This window comes from Peromyscus maniculatus, chromosome 1 (genome assembly GCF_049852395.1).
Source record: "Peromyscus maniculatus bairdii isolate BWxNUB_F1_BW_parent chromosome 1, HU_Pman_BW_mat_3.1, whole genome shotgun sequence".
NCBI classification, from domain to species: Eukaryota; Metazoa; Chordata; class Mammalia; order Rodentia; family Cricetidae; genus Peromyscus; species Peromyscus maniculatus.
In genome coordinates this window covers 112,425,755-112,445,302 of record NC_134852.1, presented here as the reverse complement: position 1 = coordinate 112,445,302, position 19,548 = coordinate 112,425,755, and the positions used below count along the sequence as shown (strand labels likewise).

The 19,548-nt window shown below is 44.4% G+C and overlaps 1 protein-coding gene across 1 annotated transcript in view; it reads left to right on the top strand.

Moving 5' to 3' along the window:
- The window catches only part of LOC143268051 (T-cell ecto-ADP-ribosyltransferase 1-like), a 40,953-nt gene extending 30,435 nt beyond the window's left edge, over nt 1-10,518 (top strand). The window contains exons 2-4 of the mRNA XM_076548506.1: nt 7,267-7,335; nt 7,779-8,508; nt 10,140-10,518. Of these exons, the coding sequence (XP_076404621.1) occupies nt 7,285-7,335; nt 7,779-8,508; nt 10,140-10,204 (846 nt within the window). The 5' untranslated portion in view covers nt 7,267-7,284 and the 3' untranslated portion in view covers nt 10,205-10,518. The remainder of the gene's footprint in view (nt 1-7,266; nt 7,336-7,778; nt 8,509-10,139) is intronic.
- Nucleotides 10,519-19,548: the final 9,030 nt, after the last annotated feature.

Genomic DNA, 19,548 nt, shown 5'->3' with positions numbered 1-19,548 from the left:
AGGGAGTCTCTGAGTTGTGTAAGGGCTTCTTGTAACCTCAGAGCCCATCCCCAGTGACACTCTTCCTCCAAACAGTCAGCACCTAATAATCCTATCAAGTTGTGCTGCAAAGTGCTGGGTGTTGGGTGCCATTTTGGTGAACATATGTGTGGAGGGCTATAGGGGTGAGAAAGGCAGTGAGGTTCATGTCCCGTGGAGAGAAGTGGATCTGGGAAGGCAAAGGTGGTGAGAAACAGGGTGATGTGGGGGCCTGCTTCCAGTCTTGGGCCCTGATGATGTCCAGTCCAGGGAAGGGGCCAGGAGCCATGTCTGGTCCATCGGCTTGCTACAACTGCAGCTTGTGCTGATGTCCATGGCTCCTGCTACCACTGAAGGCCATGAGGATGCCCAGGGTTTGGACCACCACATGTGGCCAAGTTGGTGCCCAGGAGCCATGCCATCTCAGGGGCCATCCTGATCTTAGGGGCCTGAGCTGCCACCCGGGACCATACGGATGTCTGACCTTGAGCTGCAGCCTAGAGCTGTGTCTGGACCTGTGACCTTACCATAGCCAGAGTCTGTGTTGATAATCAAGGTTCCTGTTGCCATGGAGGATGGGGTGGGTGCCTGGCATCTAGGCCTCCACCTGGAGGTATTTTGGTGCCTGAGGGCCACCCTTCAGCCATGGTGATGCCAATCTGTGTGGTCTGTGCTGCCACCTAGGGCCATAGTGGCATCTGACATGAATTGCTGCTAGGGGCCATGTCTAAGTCTGTGGCCTATAACAACCAGGGTATATGGCTTCTATTGCCATTAGGGGCCATGTGGCTGTTCAGGGTCTCTACCACCACCTGGGACTGTGTTGGAGTCTGGGGACCTCGTGCTTCTAGGCCCATGCTAATCTGAGAGGCCTCTGTTACTACCCAGGGCCATGGTGACATCCGAGCCCATGCTACTATTGACGGCCATGTCTGTGTCCATGGCCCTGCCACAGATAGGGTCTGTGTTGATATCAGTTGCCATGTTACCACAGGGACCTATGGGAACCATGTGCTGAACCGTGAGTTGAAGCACAAGGGTCTTGTTGTGCTGGCCCCTCCCCTCACTGGCCAGGGGAGAGCTGCCCCTTCCCACCTCTCCAATCTTTGGAGTGCTGACCCTGTCCTTCACCAGCTCTGGGATAACTGACCCCAATACCCCTGGCATGGGAAAGATGGCTCTGCCCCTAATAGGAGAGCTGGCTCCCCACACTAGGGAATGCTGGCCCCACCCTTCACCACCAGCAGGGGAGAACTGGTCCCACCCCTCACCTGAGGGGGCAGGTCCCAACAACCCAGACTGACCAACTCAGCAGCCACACAGCTACAAACCAGGGATTTGAGCTGGCACCCTCCAACATCTACCCCATCTACGACCTGCTGGAGTGCATGAAGGGACTGGTCCTCAGACCTATGTGGCCACATCGTCTACATGACCTGGAGCAACAGCGGGATTTCTGGGGACTTTCCCTGGGGATCCAGTGTGGATGGTATGCCAGAGGCTACTGGCCTCGAACCTGACCAACAGCACATACAATGCACATTTGCAAGGAAAGCTGTTGGGACAAAAGAGTACACTGCTTGATACACAGCAGCTCCCAATGCCAGTGAGATGAAGAAGGGATGGAGAGACAAAAATGGAGGAACTGTGGGATGACTCATCCCTAGCAGGCTTGAGGCCCAAACAAGTAAAAAAGATACTTTCTGAGAGCCAGGCTGGGTCTGCCTGATGGTCTTAGCAACAGCAGCTGAGATGTGATCTGGAGATGACCTGGACCAATGAGAGGCAGCCATGTCATGCCAGCAGATGCATATTCATCAGACCTCCCCCCAGGGCAGGGTGGAGGGTATATAAGGCTTGCCTCTTCCTGAATAGACTGAGCTTGTTATTTCGACATCCTCCCAGAGTCTGTGTGGTTTGACTCTGCGCCTACTTGGCCCCCTCCGCAAAGGGAACAACAGCACAGGACCCTGCCACAGAGGAACAAAGTGGTTTTTTGTTTTGTTTCGTTTTGTCTTATTTTGTTTGCTTGCTTGTTTGTTTTTGGGTTCATTTGTAGGTTTTTAAATTTTAATTGACTTTTTTTATTTTAATTGAAAATTTTTAATTGTATATTTTTAATTTTGAATCTTTAATGTACTTTTTTAGCATTTTTCTTCCTTTTTTAACCGTTAGATTTAATTTATTAATTAATTTTGAGTTTTCTTTCAGGGGATCACAAGAGTGAGGGGTCCATGTGGAGGAACTGGAGGATGGGTGGGATTAGGATGCATGGTGTGAAATTCCCAAAGAATCAATAAAATAAAAAAAAAAAAAAACTTGGTCACCTCTTTTCACCTTTACCTAATTGCCCTAAAGGCCTCAGGCAATTTGGTGGTGGTTTTGTTTTGTTCACAGGGTCTCACTATGTAGACCTGGCTGGTCTCAAATTCAGAGATTCTTCTGCTTCAGCCTCCCTAGTGCTGGGATTAAAGATGTGAGCCACAGGGGGCTGGAGAGATGGCTCAGGGCTCAGGAATTAAAAGCATTGGCTGTTATTCCAGAGGACCTAGGTTCAATTCTCAGGCTCCACGTGGCAGCTCACAATTGTCTGTAAATCCAGTTCCAGAAGATACAACACGTTCAAATCAACACACATAGGAGACACACACACACACACACACACACACACACACACACACACACACACACACACGGAGGGAGGGAGAGAGAGAGAGAGAGAGAGAGAGAGAGAGAGAGAGAGAGAGAGAGAGAGGTGAGCTACCCACAACAGGCTTTCAGATGACTTGTAAAATGGTGTATAGTCAACCAACTTCTGCTTTCTGCAATATCTGCCTCTGTCTCTGTCTCTGTCTCTGTCTGTCTCTCTGTCTCTGTCACACACACACACACACACACACACACACACACACACACACACACACACACACACCAGTCCTGTGAGGAACAACAGAAAGATTCTGCCTCATTTTGATACAGACAAAGTACAAGATGCAGGATGGGGATGCAGTTTGGTTGGTAGAGTGATTGCCAAGCAGCACCAGGTCCTGGGTTCTATTTTTGCACAAATAAATCTAGTTTTGTGGAAAGAGAGTCAGGAGTCCAGATTATCCTCAGCTACATAACCATGAAGAGGCCAATCCTGGCTAAGGGGACCTTGTCTCAAACAAAAGCAAATAAAAAAGATGGAAAGTGGAAAAGGTATAGCAACAAAGTACAATTGTCTAATTTAAGTAGTTCATAAACTCTCTGGCTTCCCTTTCAAATCCAACCTGAAACTGAAAGTGTGTTGTCCACAGGATAAAAGGCCACAGCACAACCTTTTGCAACACTTGGTTTTAGAAGAGGCCAGAGACCCAGCCACCAAAGACCTGCTCAGGTACCTGACAACTCTGAACTCTGTCCTCTGAAGGGTAAGGCCCCTAAAGTTGAGGGGACCCTGAGAACAATCTGAGGGCTGCAGTGGTTGTAGTGGTGTTGGGGGTGGTCTATGACTTAAGGGTTAAAGCCAGAAGGTCAGTTCTGGGCAAGAAATAGCCCATGTAGGGACACGAGAACAGATCTAAATAAAGGAAGGACAGACACGAGGCTATCATCTTTCTAGAGACTTAAAAATATAATGCAGGACTACACAATTTACTAGGACCTGCAGGAAGCAACTGACATCCATGTACATGGTCTCTTATGTACATTGACTTTTTCCTTTTTATATTTCCTTGATTTTTCATGACAGAGCAGCGATATGCTTAATTAATCCCATTTTTCCTCCCTGCTCCATGCAAACAATAGCTTCTATCCTCTTCTTTGCTTTATTTATCCATTTTTAATTTAAGAATTTTAAAAGATGCGTTCTTGCTGTGTGGCCCAGTCTAATCCAGACCTCAAGGTCCTTCTGCACCAGGTCTCCGGCATGTTGAGAACATAGGCTTTTTTTAAATGCAGGCTCTTGGAAACTGAGTGCAGATATAAAGAAGGATGGAAGGAGAGTGGGAGGAGTGAGGAAAGAGGGGATGGGGATGAAGGAAAAGAGAGAGAGAGAGACGAATGTTTTTATTGAGGTCTAAGGTGTTAGCTACACAGATTTCCAGGGAGACTTTTAATTTGCAGGCACAAGTTCCAGGAGTTCATACTGGGGCTGAAGAGACTCAAGTTGTATATCTTCAGTCTATGTGGGTTGTGAGGGACATCGGTGCCAATAAGGCACAGCTAGGCTGTCCTTAGCTGTCCCACAGGGAAGTAGACACCAGTCCTGTGAAAGGCAAACATCTGGATCAACTACATGAGGAACTAGGGCAGGGAGGTGAGAATTGGAATCTTACTCCAGGCTGGCTGAGCCCTGCTTTCTGAATGAGAAAGTCCCTCTGCTGACCTACCAACCCCACAAGATCGCTTTCTCTTGGCACCTCCATCTGGAATTTCTCAAACTTCCTGACTTCAGAACAGAGCTTTGAAGCCTAAGTCTTAAGACAAGAAAAGGGGTGGTTCCAGCTGAGGCCAGAGAAAGACTAGAATGTGAAGATGTGTGTTGTGTAAAGAGGCTTCACTGTCCAGCTGGGTGTAGCTCAGTGAAAAGTGTTTTCATGGCATGCACAGCATTCTGGATTCAGTCCTCAGAACTGACCAGCTGGAATTCATGTTGGGCAGTACTTTCCCAAAATCAAACTGTAGGCTGGAGACATGGCTCAGTAGTGAGAGCAAGTACTTCCTCTTGCAGAATTCTGTTCTATCACACATGGCAGGCAACTCACAAGTGCCTGAATCTCCAGCTCCAGAGGATCTGATACTCTGACCTCAGGGGGCATCTGCACTCATGTGCACATACCGACCATCTCCAGGACATGCATACATACACATTACTAAAAAGAAGAAAAATAAATCTGTTTTTAAAAAGCAAATTGTGTTAAAATTAACAAAGGAGCTCATTAGAAATACTAAATGCATGAGATTGAGCTGGAGTCCAGAAGTCTCTGTTAATGACAAGTTTCCAGATACTTCAGAGAACTTCTGATACAACCAAACTTTATGAACCATTTTGAGTACATAGCAGACTCCTAAATGACTCCAGGGTGTATTTATAAGGCCAAAGGAAATGACCTGTGTTTCTAGGCTGGGCAGAGCTTAATTTTACCTTTGTTTTTGTTTTCAGAGTCCCATTCCATCTTAAACTTGCCTGGAACTCAGGATGCCCCAACTTCCCCCCCAAGGGCTGGGATTATAGGTGTGTGCTCCCACAACAGGTTGTCTAGGACTTTAAGAATTTAGGGAGGATATCTTATGCAGCTGACAATAGTTATTTTATAAAATTTAATTAAGTTTTTAAATGTCCAGGATGTACAGAAGGTGGGAACCTTCACTGCAGTGTGGAACTCCTAGGTCTGTTGTTTCTGCAATATCCCCTAAGGCTCAGGGCAGGAGAAGCCAAGCTGTGGAGGAGCTGGGAGTCCCAGCCTTCCCAAGAGCAACTAGTCAGTCACAGCATGCAGCTCCATTCTGCCATTCTCAAGGTGTGGGGAGAGGATTATCTTGCCAGCTAAGTCAAAATTCTGTGGACAGTAACGCAACAGGCTTAGATAAGTGTGTGTGTGTGTGTGTGTGTGTGTGTGTGTGTGTGTGTGTGTGTGTGTGTGTGTTTTCCTAGGCAGGAATAAAGGGCAGGGTCCAAACCAATGAAAGTGACCTATATCTCATTCCTTAACTTGCTCTTCAGTGTATACTTAAAATCTTCACCCCCCAAAGAACAGTGAAAACATTACATTATCATATGATACAAGTAGTTTTTTTTTAATAAAGATCTATTTATTTATTTAATGTACATTGGGCTTTTGCCTGCATATATGTCTATATGAGGATGTCAGATCCCCTGGAACTGGAGTTACAGACAGTTGTGAACTGCCATGTGGGTGCTCGGAATTGAACTTGGGTCCCCTTGAAGAGCAACCAGTGCTCTCAACCATTGAGCCATCTCTTCAGCCCCAAGATACAGGTAGTAATAAGGCTGGTTGTGTTAGTCTGCTTCCTTCCTTTTTGTTTTACTTTTCTTTTTGTGTGTGCTACATGCACATGTGTGGGCACATGCATGTGTGTGGGTATATGTACATGTGTAGGCATAGGCACCTGTGTGGAAACATGCATGTATAAGGCTACATGCATGTGGAAGTCAGAGGACAATCTCTGGTGTCATTCCTCTGGCACTGTACACAATTTTGGTAAAGACAGGGCCCATACAGGCCTGGGATACACCAAGTAGGCTGGTTTGGCTGTCCAGTGAGTCTTGGGGATCTCAGGGACCAATCTCTCTCCACCACCTGTTGCTGGAATACAAGTGCATGTCATCACACCTCCTTTTTCCCTGTGGGTTCTTGGGATCAAACTCAGGTCTTTGTTTGCAAGGCAAGTTCTTTACCCACTGAGCTTTCTCCTCAGTTTGTGTTTATTACTATCACAAAATGCTTGATGATGGAAAGTTTATAAAGTAAAGGTGCTTATTCAGTTCACAGTCTGATAGCTGGAAAGTCTAAATATCATGAAAGTGCTGGCTGGCTAGGGTTTTCCTGGCTGATTCACAATCTTCTCTATCACACTATCAGAGAATCCATTGCCATGTGCAGAAGGGAACACATGGCAAGAGAGGAAGCCAGAGAGGTTCTGGGCCAGACTGGCTCTTGCAGGAACTGGGTAGGATACCACAAGACTGAATGATCTCTTCTAAGGGTGATGTCCTCCAGGAGCTGGTCACTTCCCAGTAGACATCACCTCTTAAATGTTTCCCCATCTTTATATGGCCACACTGGGGATTTTTGTAGGACAAACATATCCAAATGATAGAACATAGAAAATATTGAGAACAGTGAAAGGCATTCAAAAGTAACTAGCTGTGTGTGGGCCACAAGTTATTCAAATATGGAGAATACAAGTATGTGTGTGAGTAAAACATCAGTGCCTAAGACTGTCAAAATATGGCCTCTTTCTCCCAGGCAGTCTACACGCTACATACCTCTGTGTGTTACCAGGATTGATTGATTGTAGCTCCTTACTGGAGAGAGAGGATATGAGTTGCCTCATCTCTGGTAAGGGATCCAAGAAGAGCTGTTCACAGAGTGTTGGTAAGCCTTTGTGGGAGCAGTGGGAGCAGGAGCCTGGACTCCAGATGTGAAATAAGGATTAAGTCAATGACCCAGAGCTAATCCATCAACAGACTGTTACAATACTGTGTGTACCCCTCTTTCATTGTCTTGTATTTCCTTGTAGCTGTGTTTGAACTTGAAGATGACATCAAAAGTTCATGTGATCCTCCTGACTTGGTTGTTAACCCAGCAGGTAAGATTCTCAACCCATGCTCTGTTGGTCCTGCTTTCCCACATCTTTGTGATATTACAGTTCCCAGGGTTGAGTATAGTAGAGCCATGAATCTTGAAGAAATAGTGTATATATAATATCAGTAGGGGGAAGGTTGTGTGATTATGAGCAATGTACACTAGTATATGAATATTAAAATGTCATGATAGGCCTGTTATTTTGTATGCTGATTAAAATTTTGATTGAATAAAGAAGAAAACTGTAGTATCCATAAACACAAAGAATCAGACACCTCAGCCTTGCCTTTCTTCACCCCGTATAACCTAATGAGATTGTGTCCATGCATGTTCACGTGTGAGGATGTAATATGTGACATCTCATACTGTCGGCTCCAGACAGCACCCAGCGTATTTTAGTAACTTAGCAAACTTGGTGAGTAAATAGAACCCACTTCTCTCTTTCAGGTGACAGGCCTGACTGAGCCTTCCGACCTGGACATGGCTCCCAATGCATTTGATGATCAGTATGAGGGCTGTGTTGAAGACATGGAGAGAAAAGCACCCCAGCTGTTACAAGAAGACTTCAACATGAGTAAGACATTAAAACCTGAGTGGGAACAGGCAGAGAAACGATGGAAGGAGATAAAAAATACAATGAGGACTCCCAAAGGTTTCCATGACTTCCACGGAACGGCTGTAGTGGCCTACACTGGGAAAATCCATGAAGATTTTAACAGAGCAGTTAGAGAATTCAAGAAAAATCCCACTAACTTCCAATACAAGGCCTTCCATTTCTACCTAACAAGAGCCCTTCAGCTTCTTAGTAACCAGAGTTGTTACTCAGTTTACAGAGGCACCAGGAACAAGTTTAATTACAGTGGGAAGGGCTCTGTGCGGTTTGGGCAGTTTGCTTCCTCATCTTTGAATGAGAAAGTAGCTCTTTACAACTTTGGTGGTGTTAGTGGGACACTGTTTACCATCAAAACCTGCTTGGGGGTTTATATAAAAGCATTTTCCTACTATCCCAATGAAGAGGAGGTGTTAATTCCAGGCTATGAAGTATATCCCAAAGTCACCAAAACACCAAGTGGAAAAAGGAATGACAAAATTGTTCTGCTCTCCCCTGAAAGAGGGAAGAGCAACTTCAATTGCTTCTACAGCGGTTCTACCAACAAGAGCCATTTCAGCAGCTCAGGTGAGTCTGGGTCTGTGTTAGAGGTGGAGCTGGTGGGGACATCATGAAATGGAGGAGGGGGTGCTCCCTACCAGAAGACACCCAGTAGACCTGCACATGTCGAGGATGCCTAGAATGATGAAGGGTAGCTTTGGTAAAGCCAAGGAGCACACACCTCAGTGCAGGTGTATAAGAAATGACTGAACATAGTGAGGGACTTCAGGAAAATGCTATTACCAGGCCCAGCCCTATAAAGAGTGAGAAGTTCCATCAGGGGTTATTTATCCTTTCAAACCAAATCTTCCATGTGTTTGGAGATCTCTGTGGCTGTATAGCCATCATTCCTTGTGGCCTGGGTTCTCTCTTCATGATTTCACCACATGTCTCATTCTATGCAAGCAAAGACATCATCAATTTTAGTTTGGTGAATACCTTTCAAGACAAGGTGGTTATGTTTCAAGTATCACTTATTATAGTAATCCTTCCATAATACTTTCAGAAAAAATTACTGTATCATGCTCTCTGTCATAGGTTTGGAATCAGACTACATGGCAATCTGGTTCAAACATCACTAGCTCTGTGACTCTTGTCAGGTTATCAGATATCCATGCATCTGTTTCCTCATTTGAATGATATAGACCAAAATGACAAATATTCTAGCAGTATTAGTTGAGAATTAAGAGAGAGACATTCAAGACATATGACTTGGAATATAGATATCATTGCAAAAATGCTTTTTATTTTAAAATACAAGAAACCATGTACACATTTCCTATATCTGATCTGAACTCATAATGGTGTGGGTCTTGACATCCACAGGAAAATCACTTGCTCACACTCTAGAGACCTTGTCTCCTGTGCCTATCACCACTCAGGATCTGCACAGTGTCTGAATTACTTAATTACAACCAGGCCCCACTAAATGTTATCCTAGGAATTTCAGTTTGACTGAGAGGCCAGGGAGAAACTGAAATGAGCTACAGTTAGACTACTGTGTACAGAGCAATCTTAGATCTACTTAGCTCTAACACTCTAGGGTTTCTGGAAACATGAGAAGTCTTTGGAGTAGGAAGTGGAACTACAGAAGTGATCACAGGGGCTTCATGCATTTGCATAGAGAAATTTGGAATTTATATCAAGCCCAAGGAAACCATGACCCCTACCCAGGCCCCCAATTCAGTCAGAAAGATGCTGCCATTCTGGGGCAAATGGTTGATGCCTAGTGCAGGAAGGCTGAGAGCCACTGGTAGGTTCTAGTTCACACCAGCTGGCATAGAAGGAATTCCCATTGCTGCAACAATGGACTTTCAGAAGGTTCAGACCCAGAAACCTCTTCTTGGGTGAAGAAGGAAAATTCTGTTGGGCTCCCTAGACAGCTAGGAAGACTCTGGATAGGAAAGTCTTTTATCCCCAGTCAGTGTCTTAGAGCACAGGACCCTGGAAGTGGTGGGGATCCATCAGTTTGCTCACCTCCAGGTACTTGAGTTCTTTAGGAATCCTGAGGAAGCCAGAAGAGTCTCCCCAGGCATGCTGGCCCCCTAGAGCCTACTCTCTTGGGTTTTGAGCTGAGTGCAAAGTTCTGAATGTTTAGGTGAGCTATCCCTGTCTTGAGATTTCTCAAATGAGACCTTCCTTTCTCCTCCCATCTACAGCAACCCTGCTGCTTGTGGTGCTACCTGGTCTCCTGGTCCAGCTGCTGCCTCTTGCTGAGCTGTAGCCCTCTCCTGCCTGCAGTTCATGGGTCTGAATATTGAAGGGAGGCCCAGGGGCAAGAACTTGGTGGTTCTCTGAAGTCTGAGGTAGAATGAAGATTGCAATCATTTTGGGGTATATCTACTTTAGCATTCATGACTTCCATAGACACCTAAGGACCTGCTGGGTCTGTGGGTGAAATTTTATGCTCTGACTTCAAATTTACTACCCTTTGACACTTTGCTATCGCCAAAGAGCAGTGTTTGTCTCATGGTCAGCAGTAACAGTTTTAAAGCAAGTGTTATGTGATGAATGTTACAATCTAGGAAATAAATCATGTGTAACTACACCTTGATTTCTGTGACTAGTTATTTCTATAGGTTGAATTATTTGTTTGAGAACCTCTCCTAAGGCATGTGTATCTGGAGTTTTCTCCAGTCCTGCACAGCCCCCACAGACCCCACAGCTACTTATAAAACAAACACTCAGAAGCTTATATTAATTAAAACTGCTCAGCCATTAGCTCAGGTCTACCACTGACTTGCTTCTACATTTAAACTCAGCCTATTTCTGTTAATCCGTATGTCGCCACATTTTCTGTAGCTTTACCTGTGTGCCATTACATGCTGCTCCTTGGACGGTTGGCTGGCATCTCCTGACTCAGCCTTCCTGTTCCCCGAATTCTCCTTGTCTGTTTATCTTGCCTATACTTCCTGCGTTGCTAGTGGCCAATCAACTTTTTATTTATCAACCAATCAGAGCAACACGTTTTCAGCAAACAGAACATCTCACAGCACCTCCCTTTTCTAATAAAAAAGGAAGAGCCTAACTTTAACATAGTAAAATTACATATAACAAACAGTTATCAAGCAAGAATTACAGTTACAATATCTAGTCTATTTGTATTTTTTAAAATTAAAAAAATATTTTGTCTACCCCATGCTTGTGAGTCAAAATTTTATATCTAACTTATCTTTTATTATAACCAAGGAAAACCATAACTATAATGATCTAGTCTTCAGCTACATCAAAGACCTCAGAAGGATATGATATTACCTGAGTAACAAGAAGTGTATTGTAAGCAACTTCCAAAAATCTAGAGTGACAGAGATAGCTGGCTGCCTAGACAGTCACCCAAAGTTCTTCTGCAATGTTGGGGCATCCATTTTCAGCCCATAGGCCTAGAGTCTCTCATTCACTTCTCTCTATGTCCTGTAGAATGTCTGACTCTTTCTTCTGTGAAGCAGGCACCTGAAGGACCATTTTGCCTTGCAAATTTCAGTGGTCATCTTCTTATGAGTCCTGCATATCCAGCTGATACAACGTTTCATCAAGCAGTCTAGGCAAGATAAGTTTTTTGCCCAAATGGCTATTTTTGCCAAGAAGAAGATAAACTCCATATAGAGTGTCCTGACACCCATCTTTATTTTGAAGAAAATTGGTGCTGCCAGGAGCAGACATGTCTCACTGTCCAGAAAGTCTAAGTTTTTTATTTATTTATTTTTTTTAATTTTACAATACTATTCAGTTCTACATAACAGCCACAGATTCCCTTGTTCTCTCCCTTCCTGCCCCCCTCCCCTTCCCCCCAGCACACTCCCCATTCCCACCTCCTCCAGATCAAGGTCTCCCCCGAGGACTGGAATCGACCTGATAGACTCAGTCCAGGCAGGTCCAGTCCCCTCCTCCCAGATTGAGACAAGCATCCCTGCAAAAGTCCCAGGTTTCAAACAGCCAACTCATGCAACGAGCCCAGGACCTGGTACCACTGCCTAGATGCCTCCCAAACAGATCAAGCCAATCAACTGTCTCACCTATTCAGAAGGCCTGATCCAGTTCAGGGCCCCTCAGCCTTTGGTTCATAGTTCATGTGTTTCCATTCATTTGGTTATTTGTCCCTGTGCTTTATCCAACCTTGGTTTCAACAATTCTCACTCATATAAACCCTCCTCTTTCTCACTAATTAGACTCCCAGCACTCCACCCGGGGCCTAGCCGTGGATGTCTGCATCCAGATTCCTCAGTCCTGGATGGGGTTTATGGCACAACTATTAGGGTGTTTGGCCATCCCATCACCAGGGTAGGTCAGTCCTGGCTGTCTCTCAACCATTGCCAGCAGTCTTTTGTGGGGGTATCTTTGTGGATTTCTGTGGGCTTCTTTAGCTCTTTGTTTCTTCCTTTTCTCATGTGGTCTTCATTTACCATGGTCTCCTATTCCTTGTTCTCCCTCTCTTTTCTTGATCCAGCTAGGATTTCCCGTCCTCTTTCCCTTGACCCTCGCCCTTCATTGCTCCAACTCATGTCCAGGCTGTTCATGTAGATCTCATCCATTTCTCCGTGTCTTTCTTGGGGTCCCATTTTCCAGGTAGCCTCACTGGTGATGTGAGTAGCAGTCCAGTCATCCTTGTTCCACATCTAGCATCTTCCTATGAGTGAGTACATACCATATTTGTCTTTCTGAGTCAGAAGTTTTTAAAACATTTTAAATGCCATATTATATAGGTCTTTGAAGAGTATATACCCAATTGAAATATATCTATGTATCTCAAGAAAACTTAACATGACTATAAGTTTGACTATCATAGGAGACTAATTATTAATCTGTATTTCTTAATTATCCATTACAATTTAAATGAGTTACATAAACATAATTGCTGTGGGATGTTCTGTATGTTCTGTGGGAGCCCTTCTTGGGTTCTTTGTGGCGTTACCCAGCAGGTCCGCATAGAGGATGACTAGGACCATGGGCCTGAGTGCAGGTGTCTGAGATGGTCTGCACTTGGCTGTGCTGGGGGATGGTCTGTATGTCAAGTTGCTCTGATTGGTCAATAAATAAAACCTGATTGGTCGTGGCTAGGAAGGATGTATAGGCGGGACTAACAGAGAGGAGAAATAAAAGGACAGGAAGGCAAGAGACACTGCCAGATGCTGCCAGCACAAGAAGCATGTGAAGATGCTGGTAAGCCACGAGCTACGTGGCAAGGTATAGATTTCTAGAAATGGGTTACTTTAAGATATAAAAAAAGTTAGCAAGAAGCCTGCCACGGCCATACAGTTTGTAAACGATATAAGTGTCTGTGTTTACTTGGTTGGGTCTGAGCGGCTGTGGGACTGGCGGGTGACAAAGATTTGTCCTGACTGTGGGCAAGGCAGGAAAACTCTAGCAACACATAATACTTCAAATGAGAGTAGAAATACATACAGTGTAACAAAATTAACTTTAAGTTTGTATCAATAAACTAAAATCCATAGAAATGTAAAACATTTTTAAAGAAGTTGTTGCTCTTTATAAGTAGGTTCATTAATCTGCTCTTTTATCTTATCACATCTACATTCTACATTGCTATACCATATCCCCCTTTCTTCTTTTAGAAAGAGATTGACTATGACCAACAACAATTTGTAACCAACAAGCTAAACAAAGACAAATATCCATAATCCATTTTTTGGGGAATGTGGGTGTAGTTTTCTAGGCTACTTCCTGCTGATAGAGGGTGCTGTAGTCTAATGGGGATCCTGAAAAAAATTGAGATAATAGTCAAGTTATGGTTGATAGGTACCATCTGTTAAGGTTCATGAGGTCTGGCTTGATCAAATCTGTTCCATCTTGACCTGGAACAAATTCATAGTCCCTTGGTTCCTGTGGAAACAAAAGCAGAGCCTCCTTTCCAAAGGAACATATCCTTAGATCCAAATTTTGAAGGAAAAATACCTCTAAATTATACATATTGGTTTAACTGAGCAGCCTTTACAATCAAATGTCTTTCTGCAGTTAACAATATCAAAGACAACACAATCCAGATTCTTTATGTAATATCCATCTTTATGTGACTTATTTTTTATACTACCTTTACAGTTTCTTTGAAGACTTTATTTTTAAAAACTATCTCTTTATATAACTGTATATTCTATATTCATTTTCTTCTCTCTTCCAAGCTGATGTACATTTTTACACACACTGTAAACCATTTGAAGTTTTGTTCCATCTAAATCTGTCTTATTGTGAATCTATTGCTTTAAACTGCAGCATTACTAGGTCTGAAATGGCAGCTTTGGCTGCTAGCTCTGCCCATCTAAGCTTCCCAACATGGTGGAACTACATTTACCTTCAGCTCTGGGAATCAGGCTGTCCACTGACTCTGGGAGGCAGTGGGTCTATGCTTCCATCCAGCAGTGTGTAGCCCAAAAACTGTTTTTCTTTCTTTCTTTCTTTCTTTCTTTCTTTCTTTCTTTCTTTCTTTCTTTCTTTCTTTCTTTCTTTCTTTCTTTCTCTTTCTCTCTCTCTCTCTCTCTCTCTCTCTCTCTCTCTCTCTCTCTCTCTTTCTCCTGTCTGTATTAGCAAAGACTAAATCTACCATGCAGTTAATGTGCAGCTTGCAGAAACCTCAGTGTAACTCAGCAGGAATGTGCCATGCTGCAGGTCAAGCCCACATACTGTGAGCCCGCCATGGAGTACCTCAAGCCTGCATGTTGCAGTGCCTCACCACCTGCATGAGACATGAAGCAGGAGCCTGTTTTTGGCTCTGTTTAGAATTGCCCATTAAATATTCTCAGGTTTCAGGTGGAAACTCGAGCCATTGGGCACCATTTATAGCTGAAGTTTTCTCTGGTCCTGCCCAGCCTCACAGACCCCACAGCCACTCAAGAAGCTCATATTAATTAAAACTGCCTGGCCATTAGCTCAGGTCTACCACTGACTAGCTTCTACATTTAAACTCAGCCCATTTCTGTTAATCTCTATGTTGCCACATTTTCTGTGGTTCTACCTGTGTGCCAATATGTCTTGGTCTGTGACCCATCTCAGCCAAGGTCAGTGTCAATGTTTGTGACTCAGGTTACTACCAATGACAGCGCAGATGCATGGGGACTGGGCCAACACCTGAGACCTCAATCTGCCATGGGGACTAGGGAAATGGAGGGTTGGGGGTTGTTGTACTGTCATGCAGGCTATGTTGACATCCAGCCTGAGCTGTGGTCGGAGGCCGTGTTTGGGTCCATGGCTCTACTTCAGCCAGGATCTGTGTGATCTGTCGCTCCTATTGCCATCAGGGGTCTGTGAGACTGCTCAAGGTCTCTACCACCACCTGGTACCATATTGGAGTCCAGGATTTTAATCCTTCTGGACCAGTGCCAATCTGAGAGGCCTTTGCTGCCAACTAGGGCCATGGTGACATCCAAGCCCAAGGTACCACTGATGGTCATGTCTGGGTCCATGGTCCTGCCACAGATGTGGTCTTTATTGATGTCTGTCACCTGTGTTACCATAGGGGCTCAGTGAACCATGTATTGAACCATGAGTTTAGCACAAGGGTCTAGTTGTGCTGGCCCCTCTCCTCATTGGCCAGGGGAGAGCTGACTTTATCCTTAGCTGGTCTTGGGATAACAGACCTGGATGACCCTGGCATGGGGAAGATGGCTCTGCCCCTAATAGGAGAGCTGGCTTCCCACACTTAGGAAAGAGGGCCCCACCCTTCACCACAGGGGAGGGAGAGCAGGTCCCACCCCTCACCTGAGACTGACCAACTCTGCAGTCAATCAGATACACATGCAGGGCTTTGAGCTGTCACAACACAACATCTACTCCATCTAAGACCTGCTGGAATATGGGAAGGGACTGGTCCTGGGGAGCCATGACCACATGGTCTACATGACTCTGGGCAACAGTGGCATGTGTGGGGTTTCTGTGGGGTTTCTGTGGCGATCCAATGTTAGTGTGCTGGTGGCCAGAGGCCTTGAACTTGACCAACAACACACTACACTGCTGTGGGATGTTCTGTATGTTAAACGTGTTGCTCTGATTGGTTAATAAATAAAACATTGATTGGCCAGTAGCCAGGCAGGAAGTATAGGCAGAACAAGGAGAGAGGAGAATGCTGGGAAGTGGAAGGCTGAGTCAGAGAGATGCTGCCAGCTGCTGCCATGAAAAGCGAGATGTAAGGTACCAGTAAGCCACGAGCCATGTGGAAACTTATAGACTAATAGAAATGGGTTAATTTAAGATATAAGAACTAGATACCAAGAAGCCTGCTGTGGCCATACAGTTTATAAGCAATACAAGTCTCTGTGTGTTTACTTGGTTGGGTCTAAGCAGCGCAGGACTGGCGGGTGAGAGAGATTTGTCCTGACCGTGGCCCAGGCAGGACTGGAGAAAACAATGCACGTTTGCAAGGAAAGCTGTTGGGACAAAAGAGTATACTTCCTGAATCACAGCAGCTCCAGTACCAGTGAGATGAACAAAGATTCGATGCAGAGGTAAAGACAGAGGAGCTGTGTTTAGTTTTGGGTATTTTGTTTAATTTTTGTTTTGTTTTGTCTTGTTTGTGTGATCATTTGTTTGTTGGTTTATTGTTTTTTAATTGAAATTGATATTCTTATTTGTATATTTCATTTGAAAATGTTCTATATATTTAATTTTTCTTTTATCTTTATCATATTATTTATTATTTATTTATTTTTTTATTTTTATTTTTATTTTTTTGGTTTTTGAGACAGGGTTTCTCTGTGTAGCTTTGCGCCTTTCCTGGAGCTCACTTGGTAGCCCAGGCTGGCCTCGAACTCACAGAGATCCGCCTGGCTCTGCCTCCCGAGTGCTGGGATTAAAGGCGTGCGCCACCAACGCCCGGCTTATTATTTATTTTTTAATTTTCCTTTTGGGGGAAATACTATGAGAGTGAGGGGTATACGTGGAGAGGCTGGCAAATACGTGAGCTTGGGGTGAATGTGATTCCCAAAGATTCAATTAAGAAGAAAAAAAAAAAACTTGGTCACCTCTCTTTACCTTACCTCGTTCCCCTAAAGAGCTCAGGGAATTTGTTGTTGATTTTGTTTTGTTGACAGAGTCACACTAGGTTGACCGGGCTGGTCTCAAATTTAGGGATCCTTCTGCCCCAGCCATCCGAGTGCTGGGATTAAATTCGTGAGCCACCACAACAGGATTTTAGGTCATTTGTAAAAGTAGTGTGCTGTGCAAAGTTCAACCAACCTGCTTTCTGCAGTATCACCTCCACTTCTCTCTCTCTCTCTCTCTCTCTCTCTCTCTCTCTCTCTCTCTCTCTCTCTCTCTCTCTCACACACACACACACACACACACACACACACACACACACACACACACACACACTCCAGTCCTGTGGAGAACAACAGAAAGGTCCTGACTCATTTTGGTACAGACAAAGGAAAAGATGCAGGATGGGCATGCAGTTTGGTTGGTAGGCTGATTGCTGAGCATCACCAGGTCCTGGGTTCTATTTTTGGACTAATAAATCTGATTTTGTGGCAATAGAATCAGGAATTCAGATTATCCTCAGCTATACAGCCAGGAAGAGCCCAATCCTGGCTAAGGGGACCTTTTCTCTAATAAAAGCAAAACAAATAAACAAAAACTCAAAACAAAAAAAAAACAGGCAAATAGAAAAGTTATAGAAAAAAATACAATTTGTCTAATTTAAGAAGTTCATAAACTCTCTGGCTTCTCTTTCAAATCTAACCTGAAGCTGAAAATGCATTGCCCACAGGATAAAAAGGCCACAGCACTCCCTTTTGCAACACTTGTATTTAGAAGAGGCCAGAGACCCAGCTACCAAAGACCTGCTCAGGTACCTGACAACTCTGCACTCTGTCCTCTGAAAGTGAAGGCCTCTAAAGCAGTAGGGACACTGAAGACAATCTGAAGGCTGCAGTGTGTAGCAGTGTGTGTGTGTGTGTGTGTGTGTGTGTGTGTGTGTGTGTGTGTGTGTATGTGTGTGTTGTGGGGAGGGATGTCTATGACTCAAGAGTTAAAGCCAGAAGGTCAGTTCTGGGCAAGAAATAGCCACTGTAGGGAGATGGGGTCAGATCTAGATAAAGGAAGGGCAGACATGAGGCTATCAATCTTTCTAGAGGCTGTCAATCATTCTAGAGACTTAAAAATATAATGCAGGAACACACAATTTACCTCCCTGGCCCTGTAGGGAGCAACTAGGATTCATGTACATGGTCTCTTATGTGTATAACTTTTTCCTTCTTATACTTTCTTGATTTTTCAGGTCAGAACAGCAACATACATGGGATGTCTTTTTGTACACGGAGAATATATGTTGCTCTCATGGTTTGATAAATAAAGCTGCTTGGCCAATAGCGAGGCAGAATAAGGTTAGGCAGGACATCCAAACTGAAGAGGGAGATGAAGAAGGGTGGAGTCAGGCAGAAGCTTTGAGCCATCACCAGGAGAAGCAAGATTTGAGGAACAGGTAATGCCATGAAGTGACATGGCAAAACATAGATGACTAGAAATAGGTTGAGTTTAGTTATAAGAACTAGTTTATAATGAACCTGGACATAGACCGTACAGTTTGCAATTAATATGAAGCCTCTGAGTGATTATTTTATAAGCAGCTGCTGAACCACAAATGAGAGAGACTTGTGCAGAGAAACTTCCAGCTACACAGTATGCTTAATTAATCCCATTTCCCTCCCAGGTCCATGCAAATAGTAGCTTCCATCCTCTTCTTTGCTTTATTTACACATCTTTAATTTAAGAATTTTAAAAGATGCATTCTTGATGTGTGTTCCAGTCTAACTCAGACCTCAAGGTCCCCCTGCACCAGGTCTCCTGCATGTTGGGAATTTTTGTTTCAATTTAGGATCTTGGAGATTGAGTGCAGATATAAAGCAGGAGGGATAGAGAGTGATAAGGAGGAAGAAATGAGGGGATGGGTATGAAGGAAAAGAGCGAGAGATGGATATTTTTATTGACATCCACATAGTTACACAGATTCGCAGGGGGAATATTAATTGGCAGGCACAAATTCCATGAGTTCATACTGGGGCTGAAGTGACGCAAATTTCGTATCTTGTGTGTTGTGAGGGGCATCAGTGCCAATAAGGCACAGCTAGGTTTTCCTTAGCTGTCCCACAGGGAAGTAGACACCAGTCCTGTGAAAGGCAAACATCTGGATCAAGCACATGAGGAACTAGGGCAGGGAGGTGAGAACTGGAAGCTTACTCCAGGCTGGCTGAGCCCTGCCTCCTGAATGAGAAAGTCCCTCTGCTGACCCACCACCCCTGCAGGACCGCTTTCTGTTGACACTGCCTTCCGGCATTTGTCAAGCTTTCTGCCTTCAAATCAGAGCTTTGAAGCCTAAGTTTTAAGACAAGAAAAGGGGTGGTTCTAGCTGAGGCCAGAGAAAGAGCTAGACTATGGAGATGTGTGTTGTGTAAAGAGGCTTCACCGTTCAGCTGGGTATAGCTCAGTGGAAAGGTGCTTGCCTGGCATGCACAACATCGTGGGTTCAATCCTCAGCACTGAACAATCGGAATCTATGCTGGACGGCACTTGTGCAAAATCAAACTGTGGCTGGAGAGATGGCTCATTGGTTAGAGCACATACTTG